The sequence below is a fragment of the Galleria mellonella genome, unplaced genomic scaffold (assembly GCF_026898425.1).
Source record: "Galleria mellonella isolate WM207_F2 unplaced genomic scaffold, CSIRO_AGI_GalMel_v1 utg74, whole genome shotgun sequence".
Taxonomy (NCBI): Eukaryota; Metazoa; Arthropoda; class Insecta; order Lepidoptera; family Pyralidae; genus Galleria; species Galleria mellonella.
The window spans coordinates 2,313,739-2,335,294 of NW_026442147.1; the positions used below are offsets into that span (position 1 = coordinate 2,313,739).

General features: G+C 33.0%; 2 protein-coding genes and 1 long non-coding RNA gene across 3 annotated transcripts in view; 1 reads left to right on the forward strand and 2 right to left on the reverse strand.

Moving 5' to 3' along the window:
- Window positions 1–21,257, reverse strand: part of LOC113516202 (protein split ends) — a 118,691-nt gene extending 97,434 nt beyond the window's left edge. Inside the window, 1 exon segment of the mRNA XM_031908931.2 lies at window positions 20,895–21,257. Coding sequence (XP_031764791.2) covers window positions 20,895–20,977 — 83 coding nt within the window. The 5' untranslated portion in view covers window positions 20,978–21,257.
- LOC128202057 (uncharacterized) lies at window positions 4,383–8,954 on the reverse strand. Its single transcript, XM_052900985.1, has 2 exons — window positions 7,752–8,954; window positions 4,383–7,540 (listed from the first exon to the last, which is right to left on the reverse strand). Exon 2 carries the CDS (start codon window positions 6,840–6,842, stop codon window positions 6,027–6,029), a length of 816 nt encoding a protein of 271 aa, XP_052756945.1. The 5' UTR covers window positions 6,843–7,540; window positions 7,752–8,954; the 3' UTR covers window positions 4,383–6,026.
- Window positions 9,408–20,664, forward strand: LOC128202059 (uncharacterized). Its single transcript, XR_008253581.1, has 4 exons — window positions 9,408–9,799; window positions 9,903–9,929; window positions 17,235–17,372; window positions 20,386–20,664. It is a non-coding gene; the product is annotated as an uncharacterized LOC128202059 (long non-coding RNA).
- Window positions 21,258–21,556: the final 299 nt, after the last annotated feature.

The window sequence follows — 21,556 nt, forward strand, 5'->3', positions numbered from 1 at the left end:
TTGTAAGTAAGGGAGTCTAGCGGCCCCATTACTAGCAATATAACCCTGTCAGAACGATCTCCATACGTTCATTAGCAGTGTGGTCCCGGCGTAGAATAGGCCATTCCTTTCTTTCCCGTGGGTGTCGTAAAAGGCAACTAAGAGAGGGCGAGATATGGGCAGCAGTGTCCATTTTATAACATCTCTAAAGTCTAACTGCAGTTGCCAATCCGTCTGCTAAGCGTGGCAAAACCTCTCAAAAAGGAGGGAGCTTATGTTCAGCAATGGATAGTTAAAGGCTGATATAATGAATTGTAAGAATTTAGTCCGAATTGGTCCCACACGAATTTTATCAAGAGATTTTTCTCTTGTTTTTAATTATATATAGAGAGCGGTGGATTGTAAAGTATTTGACCTGACACAGATGTACATTCAATTCAAATTTAATTTAGATCAGTTCTGAATAGTTAATTTTTCGAACTTCGAACATACAGTAATTAGCTGAGATTATATAAATTTATTTACTTGGGTACCTCTGTCTTGTTCGTATTTCTTCCGTGAGGCTCTTGTGTTTGCATAGTCTGTTTCGGTTTGAAGAGTGGAATATGGCAGTGAAATTATAGGGTACACAGACATAACACCTTAGTCCTTAGAGATGGCAACGCATGAAGGGCATCATTATTAAATAGAAACGTAATGAAATCGTCCTAATTTGGAATCGACATAAAAGAAATTGATAAATTTAATTTCTATAAATAAAAAAAAAAATGATGGAAACAAATCGACCTATATATTTATAATTATGAACGTTACGTTACCAATGGAGCAAACATGGATATAATATACGAATTGTCGGGGAGCATACCGCCCGGCATCGAGGTAAGTTCGGCGCAATGCCGCTCTGCGCACCATTCCCTCACCCTTGCAACATGGGAGGCCGGCTAGCATCGATCGCAATACTAACTGCGTCCTGCGACCAAACGTACTTTGCGGCCCTATATAGATGTTAAAACAGACATATATAGTATATAACACTACACTTCAACTATACGAAGATCATGTGAATATTTGTAAATAAATATTTAAAAATAGACACCAGAAAGAAAAGTTTAAACAGATCATACTCATATCTCACTGCTGTTTCATACTTCAATCAGTAATGGTTGCAAGCTTGTGTTGCGGGTAAGTGTGGCAATAAAATGACGTCGCTCACAAGTGCATAACATTTTAGTGTTTGGGAATGGCAACATAAGGGGTACCATGGACATCTTTCTACATTTATTATAGTTACCTCAATTCTACCTCTGAAATTAATGCCATATTTGACTTATGCCAAATTAATTAATTTAAAACTATCTACAGTGCATATTTTTATATCTCTAAAATACATTTATAGCTGATTAGACAGACAAAACAAAAGACTTAAACCTTTTACCGCCTAAAAGATCCATTACGGAGCGTTAAAATTAACATAAACAATTAAAAATTCAATACACTGCATTGATCTAATCTTCAGACCTTGACCTTGATTTCATGAATGAGTATATCGAGTGCCGTAAGGTACGTAATGGTAATAGGTTTAGTAAATTAATATTTTTTACGGAATCAGGTATCTTGGAACAAGTCATACTCTCTATAATGACCATACAGGTGGTGGCGTAATAGGCCGAAATCATTGGACTCCCCAAATTATGGTTGAATAACAATGACAAGCTGGCTCATCCGTTATGTGTGAACGAATACTGCATATACGTATGAGCTATTGAAGTTTAAGTACTGCGATTGATTGTAAAATTTTGTTTTGTTTCACATTTTAAAATATACAGTCAATGATATTACAAAAATAACGATTTTAAATAAGATAACTAATACTACATTATTTTAGTATTTATATTTATTAAGATTAACTGTCAAGTTTCATCGAGTTAATCTCCCAATATGAAAATTGATTAATACAATGGAAATGAACTATACGCCAAAAGAGTCAACAGCAAGCTGATCTTAATTGTATGAATGGTATTTTTAAGAGTGGTATGATGAAAGTTTTTTTTTTTTTTTTTTATTATTTTTTGTAAATCATTATGTTATGTTGAATTAATACTGACTTTATCAGGTACATTTTTATATACATAAAGTATCATATACCTTAACAGACTCGGTGGTATTGATTACTCAGTAGTTTCCCTATTTTATTGAAAAAAGTAACTTTTATTACCCAACTAAACTAAATATCGTCATAAAAATACAAATTGCTGTAAGCCTGAAACTCGGTATGGTTGTTTATTGGTATTGAGTTAAGAAAAATGACTTTTGAAAAAAAAGTCTGGATGGTTAAAAGCTCGGTTTCAGGAACTTATAAATAAAAAAAATATGTTTGACGTAATATGTTAAAACTGCAACAGATTTAAAAATCTTGATAGGTAAAATGGTAGCTGAAAGAATTCTATACGTTTTGCAATTTTACATTTTAACAATTCTATATAAAACCTAACCAAATTATGCATGTAAAAACATATAGGCTTTCGATACAACCCTCATTTTTTTATTTCTTTGATGGCCATTTTCAAAGGCAAAAGAGGTAGAGTACGTCCACCGAGCACCTGCGAATGGCGCCAAACTGAGGAGAGCTGACCCCAAATAGGGGAATAGCTTAAAGATTGGTTGATTGTTTAAAATTTTTATAACTTTCTTCATATATTGAAATAATACAAATTTGCTTATAGAGTAAATGGAAAGATCAATAAACAAAGTTTGTTATAAAAAACTTTATTACAAATTATACATGCTGTGCGTTGTGCGTTGTGAAAGCGCTCAAATAATTTCTTTAAATCAACATCCAAATAAGATAATTTGCTATGGTAATAACTTTAAACTATATTACTGCTTGTTAAGTTGTAACTCATTTGATAAAGATTAATATCTTTTTAAAACTTCGTAAATATTAAAACCGTACTAAATAATAAACGTTACAAAAAAATATATGACCGTTTTTGTGCAATGTTACTACACTATTTATCCTAAGTATTTATCATATCAAAACATAAACAAGTCGTTGTAAACATATTAACTAAATTTACGAATTAGACAAATTTTATACGGATTATAACAAATCCAATCAATAACTTTAATATAAATTGTAAATAGAAATTCAGAAAACGAGTTTAAAATATAATAGTGCGAAAAAAAATTATCAACGCATTCCATTATAGCACGCCATATCCGTAATAGACATTTTTAAATTTAGAATGTAGTAATTACGCTCACATGATGCATATTATTCAAGATGGCGGACACTAAGTGAAAATGAATAAAAAGCGTTATATATTTTGACTCTGTAACTTTCGGCAACTTTTTATTTGGAATGTATTAATATCTCATCCTTACCAAAAATTATAATATTAAAATCTTTATTTTTTTAAACACAATGTATCGGCATATTTTATTTGAACAAAAAAAAAAAATACAATAATTCCTATATTTTATTAACGAATACTTCTGTATTGTTACGAATTGTAGTTTAATAAATTTTGCCTAGCAACAATATCGTAAAAAAGAAAAAAAGTCTTGTCTATTGTTATCGAATGTGTCGGTAGAACGCGCGCTCGTTGTAGTCGTTCTCGTTTTTGAATCTTATCGCCCGCGCGCATATATTGCCGCGAATATCGTACAAATTAATATATATTGTTTCGTATCGCTTTTAATTATATAACACATAACCAAGAGGCTGATTGAGTGGAGGTCGTTACACTGCTGGTCGGTTCAAGGCGGTGGATAGGTAACCCGGATCTGAGGGTAAGTTTGAATGAGCCCGAAGTTCTGGGAAGCCTAAAGCCAGAACCGAATCCTGCCAACTACAAAGTTTCAGGTCAGTGATCTCCACATTCATTATCCTCTTGTGTTCATTATTTACATACCATCATTAACAACCGTTGCCGGACGTTTAATTTCAATTTGTAACATCTTATTATACGAACGGTTAACAATAATATTTTCTATTCAAGCAAACTTAAAGCTTTTTTGTATAATCAATTTCTTATAATTGTACTGACGAATAGAATTATAACTATCTTAATTAGTACCATAACTATCTTTTCAATAAAACTTGATTTAATTTTGTGTATCCAAAAATGGAAACATTTCATAAATGATGTTTTTGAAATCCGTAAATTTTGAAATTATTTTTAATAAAGTAACAAAACTTGAATTAACTATTATAATAACATGTTGTTAATTTGTTATATACACACCATTTAGCGGACCAAAAAATATAGTTGTTTAAGTATTTTAAGTTATTTTAAGTATTGATATTATAACATGAAAAAAATTGCAATAAATTAAAACAAATATTAATTATACTGTCTTAATACACAGTATTTATTACAGAATTTTGAAATAACGGTACTAGAAAGTTGAAAGTTTTTGCTTCAGTGTTTAACTTTTTAAATTCATTTAGAAACAACAATATTATGTTTTTTTTTACAAATTTAATACAAAGAAGCATATAGCTGTCCATCTGATGGTAATTGTCACTGTAACATTTATAAATATACTGGTTCTTCTATTATTACATATTATTATTTATTATATTTATTAAATTTAAATGACAATATCGTCGGGTAGCGTCCTTTTTTATAAAAAAAAAAAAAACTATAATTGTCAACTTATATAAAAAGGTTTATTCTGAACAGTAACCTATGGCACCGCTTGTAACACTAGGGGCGTCACATCGGCGTCGTTGACCCCAAAGAAACCTTAATATACCCTTTTTGAAAAACCCCATACTGTAGTTTGTAAGAAAAACTCAGCATGGTAATCATTCCATGTCCTGAGCATTCTTGAGAGGAAACTCCCATTAAACCGCACTGTTTACCGTACCATTTAGGCTTAAATAAATGGTAAAAATGGTAAATTCCCTATCGATGGTGAGCGGTGCAATATAAAAAGGCCGCTGTATCCATCACTTCAAAAAAATTCTCACAACACAATCTACACGCAGTAGAACATACAAGTGAGGCAAAGTTTTGCCTAAGACTTAAGACTTCGATACCACCTGTGAACTTAAGAATGTCGACTATTTTCATAGTCCGTCTTTGAATGGCGTCAATAGACCACGCTGGTCTTTTTTTAATGGATAATGTTGAAATGGTAACCCCAGCTGCGGTAACGGTATATGCTGATGGGGTACCAGTGAGGGTTGATAGGTAGAGTAATAGTCTATGTCTCGAGAGTTGTAAGTACTGTTTTGCTCTATTTAGTACCATCGAGCTTTTTGGATGCTAGTTTGATCCTATCTTCAAATGACTCCGTAACTCTACAGTAGGGTAAGGCGGGGCTAGAAGTCCCAATTTTCACTACCAGATACATAGATTGTAAAATAGAGTACTTACAGTCAACAAAACCAGTTGCAAAAACCTTATACAAATTAGCTTTACACTTAAATAACAAAAAGCGTGACTATTTATTTGATTTATTGAAAATTTTTAGTTAAAGGCAAGATGGAATTTTGTACTTTTTGCCCCCCCTACGGGGTAAAAAGTCCATTCGTCTTAATGGCTAAGTAGATTGATCAATTAGGGTAAATGAAATAAGATTATTTGAAAATCAATCTTTTATTTAAAATTAAAAATTTTAAGTTATAATCAAGATAATCTTAATAATATTATCAAATAATATAAACTTAGAAAAACAATCAATGTAAACATAACTTAAATTATTCTGTTCAAACAAATAAAAAAGCTAATCTTTTATTATAATATCTATGATTCTAAATGTCTTAAATTATAATCAACTACTTAAAATCTTTTTAATCTTCATTACTATTGCAATTAACACGAATAAAATTTAAATTTGAACCAATACATACACATCGTTCATGTGCCCAATCTTTGCAGATTGTGCATTGGATCCATTGCTCTCCTGACTTGCTTTTTGTATAAGATTCACAGCATATAATACAAAAATATTCTTCATCAGAGGAACACGAAGGACTCATTTCTCTCAAAACTTTCTTTTTTACTACATTCTTTTTCTTATTTTCTTTATTTGCCTTATTTTTTCTTTTTTTTAGACTTCTCTTGTTCTTTTGCTAACTCATTTTTTTCAGGAGAGTCTGTTAATATTGTTGCTTTGTGTCGTTTTCTGTTATTTGAGGTTTTTCGGAGTCCTGCTTTGGCCACAGGTAGAACGGATTCAGGGGATAATACTTCTTTCGATGTGCAAGGTTGGAGAGATATATCTCTTGATTGTTGCATAATATTTAATAAATTTATTTGAGTTTGCTCAGACTCAGTTATTACATTTACTGGTGGTATATTTTCGGTGTTATCAAAAGCACTGATACGATCTGTTACATTGCTTGGCACATAGTCTACATCTGTAAATATATCGCGGTTAAATGGAATTATACCTGACGCCTTAAATCCCTTGATAATGTTAACTGGCGAGAGAGCGATAGGTAATGCTGTACGGACCAGCGATGGGATATCGTATATTGTCATAGTTTTTCCTGCATTATTTTTCATCCATGAATCTTGAGCTCTAGGCAAATGAATCTTGAATGAACCAAATACAGACACATCCAGAGGCTGTAATTTGTGTGTACAGTGGGGAGAGAAAGATAGCATAACTATCCCGTTTTGTTTAGCCAAATCAAGGGTCTTGACACATAAATGTGATGAATGGTTATCTAGTAGGAGAAGAATCGGAGTGTCTTTTGAAGGCCTTACATGGTGGATAACATGCTGAATAAAACAGTAAAATTCCTCGTCTGTGACCCACCCACTTGGATTTGCCTTTCCAATACAGTCCGGTGGACCATCACGAACGAAGTGATGGTGATAATTTTTCCTTGGAAAAATAAACATCGGAGGGGTATGAGAACCTGTAGCCGAGATTGCTACTATAACGGTGACATTAGTGTCCCTTTCTCCAGATGTAACAGAGCCAACGTTTCGTTTTCCTTTCGCAGCAACAAATTTTAGGAGGCTTTAACACAGTCGAAACTCCAGTTTCATCTACATTCCAAACAGAAGAAGCTGCAAATGTATATTTGTCCATTACTTGAGCCAGCTTATTAAAAAAATCATGAACATTTGAACGATTGAACGAAGTCGATCTACTGATACTTGTAGCCTTGGGTTTTCGGATAGATAAAGAAGGGTTCCTTTTTAAAAAAAGCTGTCATCCAGTCTTTTCCTGCCATTTTATTATTTTACCAAGAATCAGGTACAGTAATTGCGAATTTAATAGCACAATCGTATGCTAAGCAACGTACATCTTTAGGACCCATGCCATAAAACATTTGAGCAACCATAAGTAGATAATCGCTTAAACTCTTCTCTTGATCCTCAGTAAAAATTTTACGTGTAGGAAGGTATCCAAAAGTTACATTATTTGGTTCCTTCTTGTATCGCGCAATAAACCTTTTAAGGGAATTCCTACAGATATTGTGGTCTCTTGCAGCTTGACACAGTTTTTTCTCACCATTAATTACCTCATTTGCAGCCTTCTTCATTATATCTAGTGGCATAGTGCCTCTGTCTTTTTCTTGTAATGATGCATTCTAAAACAACAAAAAAGCAATATTATTAAGTATGTTTATTGAAATAAAACATGGTTTATTGAAATAAACAAAAAGTCCCATCGATGTACTTCTTGCCCCGTACCTACCTTCAGTGATTTTCGTGGTTATAAAACAAAGACTGTTAATATCTAGAAAATATTGTTAGCATGCATTATTTATATATAGAATAAACAGTGTAATACAAGCTTACCTTAACAATTTATCGAATTTCAATGCCGATGTAGGAAAAAAACAAAAACAAGATATTTTCACTTTTGAGTGACAAAAAATTTCGTTAATCGTGTTACTCACATGTGCATTTCGTTACGACTGGCAACTCTCGGCTTTGTACTCGCCCCTCTCCCCGCTCCAAATTACGTAGATCTTTTGTTTCTAGTGTGCTTCTATAATGAGATACGTATGTTGGGATTTCTTACCCGCCGGACTTCTAGCCCCGCCCTACCCTACTAGAGATTCCAATACCGAAGTTCCCAATACTTTTCGAGATGGTACTTTTAAAATAACGTTAAGTGGAGAAAATTCATATGGGGATGTTTTTGTTACTCGAACTTTAAATAGCGTAAAAGTACCTTATCTTGAAATTATTATATATTGGTCGATGTTTCGCCTAGAATGATGAAATTTATAATACCAAAATATTAGTCAGCCACAATGTCTTCTTTTAATAGGTTTAATTTCCTTTAATAATTTTTAATTATTTTCAAAAAACTAAAAACTCCTAAAAATACCCCTTTGGTCCCACTTTATACTTTTTTAATATCATCTTAACCTAATTAATATATATTTATAATATTAATATGATTAGTAAGTTTAAAGTATGGCAACGGCGCTACAAATATCTTTCTGAACTGCGAGCCACAATTTAGTTCGCGGCCCTCTCGTCTCACCACTCTCCAGAGCACCCGTCATTCGCCCGCACCTCAATTTCGAACGACCGGCCTTACTGGTTAAGTAAATACTTATGTTTCAAACAGTTTACCAGCAATCATAGAAATTCTCTTTATTCTAGGGCAGCTATTAATTGACAATTTTACTGTCAATTTGGACATTAGTATTAATACAGTTATAATTAATTTCTATGAAGTCAGTCATGTGGTCGCGACGTAGAATGAGCCACCCCTGTCTCGTGGGTATCGTAAGAAGCATCTAAGGAAATTCATGGTCGAGGAATAGGCAACAGCTTCCCTCTTACAACATCATCAAAGCCTAATTTGGCAATTGCCAAATGTGGCAACAATTGGCAACACCTCCCCCTCCCTTATGGGGGAGGTCTGTGTTCAGCAGTAAACAATAAACGGCTGATATAATAAATAAAAGTGAATTACATAATTAAATGTTTTGTATTAAAAAAAAAATAAAACATTCTTTTTTTTTTTGTTCCTGAATTATTCTAATAACTTCAACTATCTATGAAAGGGGGATTAAAAAAACAGACAAATTTTGATAATAAATAATAAGTAAACCAAGACAGGAATAAACTTCGAAGTTTTAATCAACCATTTGTATCGTCAAAATCACATTAAGTTCTTCTTTTTTAATTTAAATATACTGGAGATAAACCATAAAAATAAATAATAAAAATATACTGAAGACTAACCCTTCATTTTATGATAGTTTCCCACCATTCGATAATATACATAAAAAGAGAATATTTCAAATATTATTTTACATATTTGATGAAGTTAAAAAATTTATAACGATAAAATACTAAGGTATAGGTACTTAAATCCAATACATCTAAAAGAATTACAAAATATGCCCACACATTGGTGGATATAGTTGTTTATATTATAATACTTTAAAATGTTTCATAAATTAAGTAGATGTAAAAATCATTAAAATAAATTGACAGCTATCTTATCTATAGCATTTTATATAAAGATAATAATATAAAAACCGTACAACGAACGAGTAAGCAACAACGCTGAGTGCGCGTTGGTAGATGGCTATATATACACAATAAATTATCTAGTAGGAGGCACGTAGGTACATACGAATCACTCCGCTCCAACCGACCCGTACACAAAACACGAATGTGCGACGTTGCCAACTCTCATCGGGCGCCACTACCTACCTACGTATAACATAACCCAAGGCGACTGGCAAACAGAGCTGTATGGTGAGTGTAGATCATCGGTTGGTTGCCAGTTAGCACGGATGGATCGATTTATGTATTGCGTATTTGAATTTATACACGCTCTAGAAATAGGAATTTGAATAGATGAAAACAATTTGCAGGTTCATACTTTATTAGTTAAATATAGATGGTTTCGAGTTTTTTTTTTATTTTAATAATAATTTGTTTTTACATTTTATATATGTTCATTGATTTCTGTTTCAGATTTGACAGTAAAGAGCTATATTCAAGGTTAGAATAGAAAATTCATCCAGTATCTATACCGTATTTTATTTATAAAATATTTATAGATCATCAAAGCGAATAAAACGAGCCTTAGATTCCCATTTATATGGGACACACTACAAATTATTATAATACTATAATATTACTGAATTTTAATCAATTATACCTACAAATAGGTTTGTAAGATTTTTGATATTTTTATAAATAAATAATATTTTCCCATGCCTAAAAATATAATTTCATATTCTTCGTAACGCCAGTTTCATCAATTCTCCAGCGCATAATATACATATTTCCCGTTCCATCGGAAAAATTGTAAAACTGCTTTACAACTAATTGTGTATACTACATATACAATTTTTTTTTACAAATTTTGTCTCTATTTATCTAATCTATTAGGAATAATTATATTTACATATAACATGTTTGTTCACTTCCATTCATTTCTATTTGCAATAAGATCTTTCTTAGATATAATTGATAGAAAATAAATGAATCCAGACCAAGACAAACAATGACTACTTTCAGACTTTCTCTGATATATTCTTAATCTATACACCACAAATCTATTTCAATATTTATAATTAAATTATATTAATTATAAATCTAATAATTTCTTATCCAAAAGAAATGTAACGACGGGACATAGGCGTGGATGACTATGGCCCGTATTTTCAGAGATGATTTCGCCCCGACTAGCAACTTACCAATCGCAGGCAACTGTTCATTGGACTCTCTAAATATCCAGGGACTACTCTATATTACAATCGTAGTCATAATAATCGTATTATTACTGAATTTGTGAAAGTGTCTTTACTTCCTAATTTTCCTTATTCTTAAGTACTTATTTTATTTAATCTTTTGCACACATTGGAAAATGTCTACAGGGCGGATTTAACACCCGATGGCATTCTCTACCAGTCAACAGCCACGCTAGACAGCAAATGGCGGTGCCCAAATTAAAAAAAAATGTAAATTAAATAAATATCTTAAAAGACAACAATTTATAATAAATAAACAAACAAACATATAGAATAATATACTTACAAAAAATATACACACATAAATCACATACAATACATTTATAAATAACCATACATAGTATAGATTAAATTAATAAATATATAAATCATAACTAATTATATAACAGATTAAGGCTTTCCATTGTTGTAATTTATTATTGTTGTTATTATTAAATAAATAATTATTTTGTTAAATAAATAAATACAAATTACATATATATCCTTATATTTTTAACCAACATTTCATACATAAATCTAATTAATGAACATAATTCTACACGTATTACTTTCAGCGCGGCCTTCCCTAGGGGTTCGCGAACTTTAATAGAAAAACGCTGAACTAAGATTATAAACTCAAAAATATAAAGCCATTATCTTAAGAATATATTATGGATGGTATAATTATGGACGCGCGAGAACATCGATAAAAGCTAGGCCGAGAAAGAGCTACTAACTATTTGCTCACATTTGGCACTTTTTTGGTATGTGATAGTTTAATTGCGCAGTAGGTTCACAATATCAAGACACGATAGCATGATGTGGTGAGCACTCAAGTAACTTTTGTATATTGCTACCAAATGTCCGGTCAAAGGGTCAGAAACGGAGCGACCGAATATCACCTCGCTTGCGACATATTACACGTGTTCTTGTTTCTCTTCTTTATTTAGACATAAACACTTAAACACAGTCATAAATCGTAATCACTGTCGTTTTTCTTTTAAATAATTTAAATTTTTTCATGAATAATTCGTCATCCATCGGTTAATAGTATTTCTTTCAAAATGAAAATTAATAATAAATAATATTATAAATGCGAAAGTTTGTAACGATGGATGGATTAATCGATATTTGTTTCTCTTTCATGTAAAAACTACTAAACGAATTTGAAAAAAATGTTATGTACAGATAGGTTTATATCCTACCTTAGCACTTAAGATATGAGTGAAGCCGCGGGATACAACCTGTTTTACAACAAACGTTGTTTTACCATATACATTATTTCGAGAACTATACATGAAAATTTATCATATTACAATTATTATATTCGATCGCCATCTTGCAACCCTATTGCGGAATATAAAAATCGCGATTAAAAAACAGGAGTCGATTGTAAAAGCGTGAATATTTGAAGTTGTATGTATTTATTTTTAATGCTAAATCATAGTAAAATAAAAAAATTTGTCGAAAAATAAAAAAAAAATATTTCACCCTTATCATTGAGGGGTATAAAAAATAAATGTTGGCCGATTCTCAGACCTATCCAATATGCACACAAAATTTCATAAAAATCGGTAAAGCCGTTTCGGAGTAGTTTGGTAACAAACACCGCGACACGAGAATTTTATATATATATATATATATATATATATATATATATATATATATATATATATATATATATATATATATATATATATATATATATATATATATATATATATATAAAAAAAATATAGTTATTTCCATTTGTATAAATTAATTCAAATGCATTTTAATGTCAATAAAAAAATAAGAGTGAAATTTCGTAAAAATTAAACATAATTAAATATAATTTAAGACGGTGTTCTACAAATAAACCGACTTCAATTATTTTAATTTCAAAATACTGAACCTTTGATAGAAATTCTATGGAAACAATCTGTAACTACAGCAGACAAAGCGTCTGACAACCTCACTAAAGTACCGTTTCATTGTACTATGCTAATGCATTCATTGGCCACCTGTATGGATTGTATTACTTTATCTCTGAGATACAAACAGACTATGAAATAAAGATATACTTTAAAAACAAAATATTTTAGAAGATATATTAAACCGAAGTTCTCGATAGTATAACATCATAAATTGGTGAAAAATAATTATAAGCAAATACGTAACTGTAGTAGTTACGTATTTGACAAACCGCGATAGCGTGTAATTTTTGAACTCTAGTAGCATAAAATAACCCGTAATGGCAGATTACGGCAAAATTTTAAAGGTAACTAATACAATAGCAAAAGTATGAGTCTATAATGTTTCATTTGCTTCTGTTTATTAAATTTCAATTTTAATGGATGATCATTTCATCAAAAAAGAGCATTTTTTTTTTTTACTTTAAAGTTTAAAAAACCTGAAGACGAAACCATGAATTTACTATCTGCCCATACTATAGACTTTTTCAAAAATACTATATTTAGTGCAATTGAGATAACAGTGATGACAGCGAGGTATATATACAGGTGTATAGAGTTTCGTTCCATTCTATCAACATTACGATACTCGTAAAGATCCTTCAATTCTATTGTCAGGCTGAATACTGGTTGGCAACTTGTTGTTCATACGTAATTTACAAGTAAAATATCAGACACGTAAAGGACATTTTCTAAAGCACTTGCAGTTTTTCTCGTTTATATAAACTCATCGTATTTTTTCTACTGTCATCGAAAAGAGAATGATCTCAATTCGGATGTATTTTTTGTGTACTACGCGATATCTTCCGTCAGTAATAAATAAATAAAGCCTAAATAAATAATTACAATATTGTACATACATAATTAAATTGTAATTAGAACTTTATACTACGTCATTACAGCTAAATAATACCTACATACCTGATTTTTATTGATTGTTTGTTTATAGATGTTTTTTATTTACCACCTTTTTATATTTAAACAACTTAAAAAAAACAAGAGCTTACGCAATTGGCGTGTATTATTTTACGAATCCAATTATCAAAGCCCGACAAACATTATCATTATTCACCCGGAGTTACAAAATTTGTTTTATTCAATTCTTAGCTATGCTTAATTTTCCCGAGGTCTTCAGTGAAAGATGTCCTTTAACCCTGTCTTGGTGAGTTATTCGAAATGAATAATATTATAATTTGCGTTTTTTAACTCAGGTATTGTCCCATAAATACATTTTACGTAAATATGTGTTTACTTTTATTAATTTCATAATAATGACACAGCATACAATCAAGCTCCACTAACAATAAGTCTTATTCCACGTCGTAATAATAGGTGTCGTGGTTACAATAAATATATAAACGACGGCCAAATTGCAAATCTTTTAAAAAATATTATATTTGATAAATTTAAATATATTTATAGAGAACATTCAAACTTAAATCCTAAATAACTGAATTACTATGATTACAGCAGTCACGTAAAAAAAAGTGAATCGTCTTTAAAAAATAATGTAAATCAATTGATTCTATAAATTGTTGTTGTCTGCTTTTATTCTAAACATATCATAAAACAGACGCTTTAAATTACAAGAGATAGCTCCTCGCCAGTTATTTCTGCTCGTGGCGAGTTCGATGACCTGTCAGCGTCCCCCGCCCGCGCACCCATGCTGCTTTTGGAGCGCAACATTGCAAAAGCGTGGCGAGGCAGAACTACCAGCTTCTATTGCCGCTTGGACGCTGTTGACTTCAAAACAAAATGATACGGAAACTCGACGTAAACCACAAAGAAATAGGTATATTTTAATTCATATTTTTTACGTTATAAATAAATAAATCATCATCTTCCTACCCTTATCCCAATTATTATTTGGGGTCGGTGTAATATGTTTTTATCCATATAACAAAAAGATTTGCTTTTAGTTTTACGTCCCTGATGTCAACCCTCTTTGGGATATATTGTCATAGTCGTAGAATACTGACGGATCTTCATATGTAATCTTTGTGAGATACGTCAGTATTCTACGACTATGACGATATATTTGTTAAATCATAAATTGATCGAATTACACATAAAGCTCTTGAACTAGGATGAAATGTATGTCAGCCAGAACATATAAGTAAATATATTCTAAACTACAACTTCACAAGTCCGAAACAAAACCATTGACCAACAATTTATTACAATCTCATTATTTTATAAATATATAATGAATTAACATTTACACAGTAAATGTGTTTGCTCATTTACACGTTCCAGATCTGTAGTAATGGATAGTAATTAGCAACAGTAATATGTCGATGACACTGATATTCTCATTATTATATTTTTAAGACGAACAAACATTGTTGTGTAAACTACACAAGCTTGGGGGATAGAAGAAGTGCAAATTGTGCTCCGCAAAAAAGCAGCGATTTCAATTGCACACATATCGATTCTTATATATATCGATCGATCTTATTCGAATATCTTGTATTTAACAAGATATTTCATAGACATATTTACGTGTTTATGTGTTTGTTTGATTTAATATAGTAATTTATGTATTTATTTATGTATGTATTTATAATATGTGTATATTTATTTATTTATTATGTGTATGTTTATATTAGTCTAATTATATATTTATAATATATGAATATATCAAGTATTGATTTATTTTTCCTCTATTCAATAATACACTGCCTACTTATTTCTCAGTTTGTCCAATGGTTAACTAGTAGAGAATACCACCCGGTGTTAAGTCTGCCAAATGTACATAGAATTTGACTGTGCATTAAAGTTTAAATAAATAAGTAATGTACAACTTAACCAAAATAAAATCCTGCGGCTCGACTAAGTAAATCAGTTGCTATTGATTCCCCATTGAAACATTGATACGATCTGATCAGCAAAAACTATATTTTTTTGCCTAAGTGCATGTGTCATTAGTACGTATGACAAGTTTAAACTTGTTCTCTCAAATAGATTATTTACACGAATGTTTGCAGTAAACGCCGTGTATGTTTTTCGTTGAAGTGGATAAACTTGAATATCGTGCCGTCATAAAATTCGTACGATTTGCTCGGTTATCCCCCCTATTCTCCTGATTTGACAATTTCTATCTATTCCCAAACTTGAAAAAATGTCACGTTACGTCCGATAAAGAAGTTTAGAGGGCCGTAAATGAATATTTAAAGTCAAGGGAGATTATGTAGAAAAATAAAAATATTTTTTTACTAAAAATCGCAGTCTTTTATTGTCAGACAGAACTTTTAACCTTGCCCTCATATAAATATGCTTAGATTAGAAATATAAAAGAACTCGTAAACGAACGCGTTCATCAATTCATCACTAATAGAATACCTCTCTTCATCGAATACCTATCTTTTCCTTTCTTAAGATATAACTATTACACAGCTGAATAAACATTATACTTGCAAGTAGGTCCCTTAGAACATAATTTCTAAATTCCTGCTCTCGTTATATCCCCTGTATCGTACCGTTATGCCGCCGTAATGTCTCGTTTACGTCGAAACAACTAATCAAAACTACCTTTAGTACATATCTACAATGATAAAATAAACATTTTTGTCAAATTTTTGTATGATATCCAAGTTCCAACTTAAGCAGCTTCTATTCTTACTCAAAATCATATTATCCTTTTTTTAATCAGAATCGATATAAACAAGGTCTTTTGGTGAAATTGGTAGATTACATTTTTTTTTAATGGGTGATAATGGAATGGTAACCCCGCCTGCGCTATCGGGATACGCTGGCGGAGCACCAGTGAAGAATGATAGGTGAGGATGAAGCAGGTCAGTTGGCCCATCGTGACGAATTGTTCACGATGGTTTCCAGGGGGAACCACGTGGAGGTCGACCTAATAGGGCATATTGCTAGCAATGGGGCTGTCAAACTCCATTGCTAACAATACCTTTCCCCCCAGATTAAATATTTTACAATAACCTATAAAAAAAAATTACGATAAAATATAAATGAGTAAATCTAGACATATATACTTTAAATAGTACTACCGGCTTTAGTTACTAGTTCACAGTAATTTTACATACTAATTTATTTATACTAATACTTAATAGAAAAACAATATTCCAACTATTTTGATTCAGAAAACTAATCAGTAGTACTAAACTAATCAATAGTGAGATTGAATGATTGTGTTTAGTCGTGATTTAAAATTCAGCGTGCGGACTCAGACCACAATTACCAAACAAAAAATAATGAATGCTCTTACCTCAAAGTTCAATTTTGAATTGATCCTATTAGTTGCTTGCAACTATAATTTGATATTCACGTAAGTAACATGTTTAATAACATCACTCAAGCGTTGAAACCAATTAGTCTTGAAATTTATGTTGTTAGGTTCTTTGAAACTTATAAACTGGTAATTGTTTTCCAATTGATGAATCGGACAAAAAACGACTACACATTATTGAAATACGATGTTGAAACGGATGTGTGCCGTGATAAAAATGGGCAAAATACGTTCGAAAGTAACGCTAGTGATAAAAAAGTCAAATAGTAACCATTTATCTTGATATGGGCTTATGATCCGTAGGAATGAAAAGCATGTTTTAAGAAAAGTATTAAGTACTATTTTTTTTTTTTTTTGTTTTATATAGCACATGTGACCTGGCCAACTTAACCGAACACAAAGACGACACGATCTATGAATACGATCACTATACCGGTCCACAAAATGCTTTTTCATGCTACCTTTAAAGGATCTGAAGTTATAGGACGAAGGAAACATGTCACGGGTAAGGCCATTTCTAATTGTTACGGTACGGTTCACGTAAAAGTTGACAAACTTCTAAGTGAGCGCTGACGGTCTACAGTACATATATGGATACAATCGCTGGCCGATTTTCGTGGGGAGATATTGGATAGGGAATAGTTGTGTACGGCAATTAAAATTAAGCAAAACTTAAAAAGCCATGACTGGACTGCGTGCGAAATGAATGGAAGAGAAAAAAAAAATAGGTATAAATAGAATGGTACTTAATGTATATTAACAATACATTAAGTACCAGTACATATTAATGACCTGAAAATATTACTAGCAATGAGGCTGTCAGAGCCCATTAGTAACGAGTCTTTTCCCTCAAGAAAATATAATTGGAATAAGGAAGATGAGGATGATGATGAAAATATAATGGAAACCCCGCCTGCGCGGGGGGAAGGGATTGTTAGTAATGGGGAGGTTAGTCCCTATTGCTATCAATATACCCTGTCAGGTCGACTTCTATGCGGTTTACCCTGGAAACTATCTTCATCGTTGATTTCGTCACAATGGGCTAACTGATCTGCCTTGTCATCCTCACCTATCATCTCTCCACTTACCATTCCATTATCATCCATTAAAAAAAATGGTCACCAGTAAAGGATAATAGGTGACAATGAAAACATGTCAGGCCATCGTGACGAATTCCACTAGAATTAACAATAATGGTTTCAAGGGGGAATCGCGTGGAGTTCGACCTGATAGGTATTACTAGCAATGAGTCTCCATTACTAACAATCCCTTTCTCACCTGACGGAAGGAACGTTTTTTTTTAAATTGATGATAATGAAATTGCTCCTTGCCTGCGGTAACAGTATAAGATGGCGAAGCACCAATGAGGGATGATAGGTGAGACAGGTCAGTTAACCCATCGTAATGAATAACACTATGAATTCAGCACGATGGTTTCCAGGGGGACCACAGGGTGGTCGACCTGTTAGGGTATATTGTTAGCAATGAGAGTGGTAATCCGCATTGCTAGCAATCCCCCCCCCCAACCCTCTGAAGGCAGGTTAGTCAGCCCATAGCAATTAATTTGCTAAAAATTAACCATAATGGCTAAATGGTGGTAACGCAGTGAGGTTGGAGGGAAAGGGATTGTTAGTAATGAGATCTAATTCACCTATAACTTACCAGATCGACCTCCACAAGGTTCCCCCTGAAAACTATCGTGATTAAAACTAGCAGAATTCGTCACGATGGGCTAACGGATTGACTTTCATAGTCATCTGTCTCATCTCACTGGTGACCCCGCTAGCGTATACCGATATCGCAGACGAGGTTACCATTCCATTGAGTATACCCATCCAAATGGGTGATCATTTAAAGAATGCATGGAGGTCAGGAGGGAAGGAATTGTTAGTAATGCAGACTACCAATCTCATCGCTAGCAATATATTTTTAATGGGTGATAATGGTATGGTAACCCCGCCTGCGCTATCGGTATACACTGGCTGGATACAAGTGAAAGATGGCAGATGAGGATAAAAGCAGATCAGTTAGTCCATCTTGATTTACTTATTTTACTTACTTATTTACTTATTACGCACAACGGCCCAAATGGGAGGCTAAGTGCGGAAAACAGAGTCTTTCTTCTTCTTCTCCATCTTGATGACATGACATGATAAGGTATATTAATAGTAATGGGGGGGGTGTTTTTAGTGGTGCGGACTACTAGTCCCATTGCTAGCAATGCACCTCGTCGGGTCGACCTCCACGTGGTCCCCCCTGGAAACAATCATGCTGGCTTCCGGGTGGATTCATCATGATGGGCTAACTGACCTGCTATTTCATTTTATTTCACTTATCATCCCTCACTAGTGCCCCGCCAGCGTATACCATTAGCGTAGGCGGGGTTACCATTTCATTATCATCCATTAAAAAAAATAGAAATGGGGCTGTTTGACCCCCCCTATTACTAACAATACCTTTCTCCACAATATACCCTGTCAGGTCGATCTCCACGTGGTCCTCTTTGGAAACCATCGTGCTGAATTCCAGGTGTATTCATCACGATGGGCTAACTGACTTGCCTTTTCATTCTCACGTATCATCTCTCACTAATGCCCCGACAGCATATACCATTAGCATAGGCGGGGTTATCATTCCATTATCTTTCGTTATCATCCATTAAAAAAAACACATAAAGGTCGACCTGTTAGGGTATATTATTACTAAACATGAAGTCCTCAGTCCCATTACTAACAATCTCCCTCCTCCTGATTTTTGGCAATGTTTCTAGGATGGTTTCACCAAAACTTGGATATGTTTTCATTAAGTTTTATTAGACTATACATGTACGTTATCAGTATTTCAACCATTTAACTGTACTTATACATAATATTAGGCATATCTAATTGGTTAATAATCTTGACATCCCATTTATCTAAATTGGTTAATAATAAGGAAACCGCATGGAGGTCGACCTGATAGCGTATAATGCTAGTAATGGGGCTGTTAAACAACTATTACTAACAATCTATTTCCCCCATATTTTTTTTTTAAATGGGTGAATATAGAACGGTAACACCACCTGTTCTAACTGTATATACTGGTAAGTACCAGGAAGAGATGATAGGTAAGGATAAAAGCAGGTCAGTCAACAGGAATTAACCACGATGGTTTCCAGGGGAAACCACGTGGAGGTTGACCTGCTAGTGTATATTGCTAGCAATGAGACCCTCCTATTACTAACAAATCCTTTCCCCCTACCTATTTAACAGTTTTTTTTTTCATGGGTGACAATGGCATGGTAATCCCGCCTGAGCTATCCGCATACGCTGGCGGGGTACCAGTGAGAGGTGAGAATGAAAAGGTTAGTCACGACAGTTTCCAGGGGGAACCGCGTGGAGGTCGACCTGATCGAGTATATTGATACTATATGCAATATGAACTAACCTTCCCATTACTAACAATCCCTTCCCCCCCCCCCCTATTTAACCGTTAGGTCTATATACATTAATCGCAGAATTGTAACCACCTACACCTAGCAAAACAAGCAAATTTACCAGCCCGATAACGTTGGTATGCCTACGCGTCACACACACAATACAAAGCCAGTTACTTGAGTGGAAAGCGACTTATGTTCTGTCTTGGCTTTGCGACGTTGCAACATGTCGTCATTGACGTGCCGTGTCGACCGCCGACCGGTGAGCGAGGTACGTAGGTAGGTAACGAGAGGAGACTCAGCGCGACCACACTTTTTGTAACGCTTTGTTTGTTATTTTACATTTACATCATTCTAGCAGCAGTAGAATGGAAGCCGGCATAACAATACTAAATCAGCTTTCACGTAGTTATGTGCCTTATTTACAAAGTGTTTAACAAACGAGGATAAACGGAAATACTTGTATAACAACAAATAAATAGTTATTCAATAAAAATTCATTTGGTGTTTGGTTTCTTGTTATACATACGTTTAATTTAATGTTAATAACAATATATAGATTTAACGCAACAGTATAGCTGAAATACAAATAAAAAATAAACAATATATTACCGTTTGAAGTGCTCCCTTATTCGATCTTCACGAATGTTATCGGGTAAATTTCCAACCCACAGGTGCCGAGTCTCTCTAACCATCTTGCTTCGAACTCCACATTAGGAATCATTACCCGTTTGCGTCACTACGTGGCAAAAATCAATTTTGCACTAAACGGTGCTTCACACATTTTGATTAATCACTTAAAATTTACCATAAACATTGTTTCCAACACTTAAGTTACACTTCGTCATAAAAACAACACTATCTTTCACTTCACGACATTCGATAATCTCATCACAAAATCCACTTCACTATAAACACACCACGTAATAGACGCGAGCGTACTCTTCGCAGCTCTCGAATTGACAGTGAAGCTAGCCTCGACGCGAGTTTGCCGATAAGCCCCGCCTTCTGACCGCTGCCGCGCAAAGTAGAGTAGGGTGGCCAGTAAATAGACTGAAAAATATCTTGTTGTGTTTACTGCAATCGGCTGATTAAAAAGTATTCAAGTATTCATTAAAATATGTTAACAACTTTTCTAAAGTAAATATTTTTTTATACTTACTTAAGTAGCTACTTTTAATTAAAATTAGTTCATATTTAACTATATTTAATTATTTTTTTATATTTATTTTATGTATTGTAATAAACGATTACAAAATATATTTTTGTTATAC

What these genes read in the sequence shown, in the direction of transcription:
- LOC128202057 (XM_052900985.1), bottom strand. Translation starts at nt 6,842, where the DNA reads ATGTTTATTTTTCCAAGGAAAAATTATCACCATCACTTCGTTCGTGAT.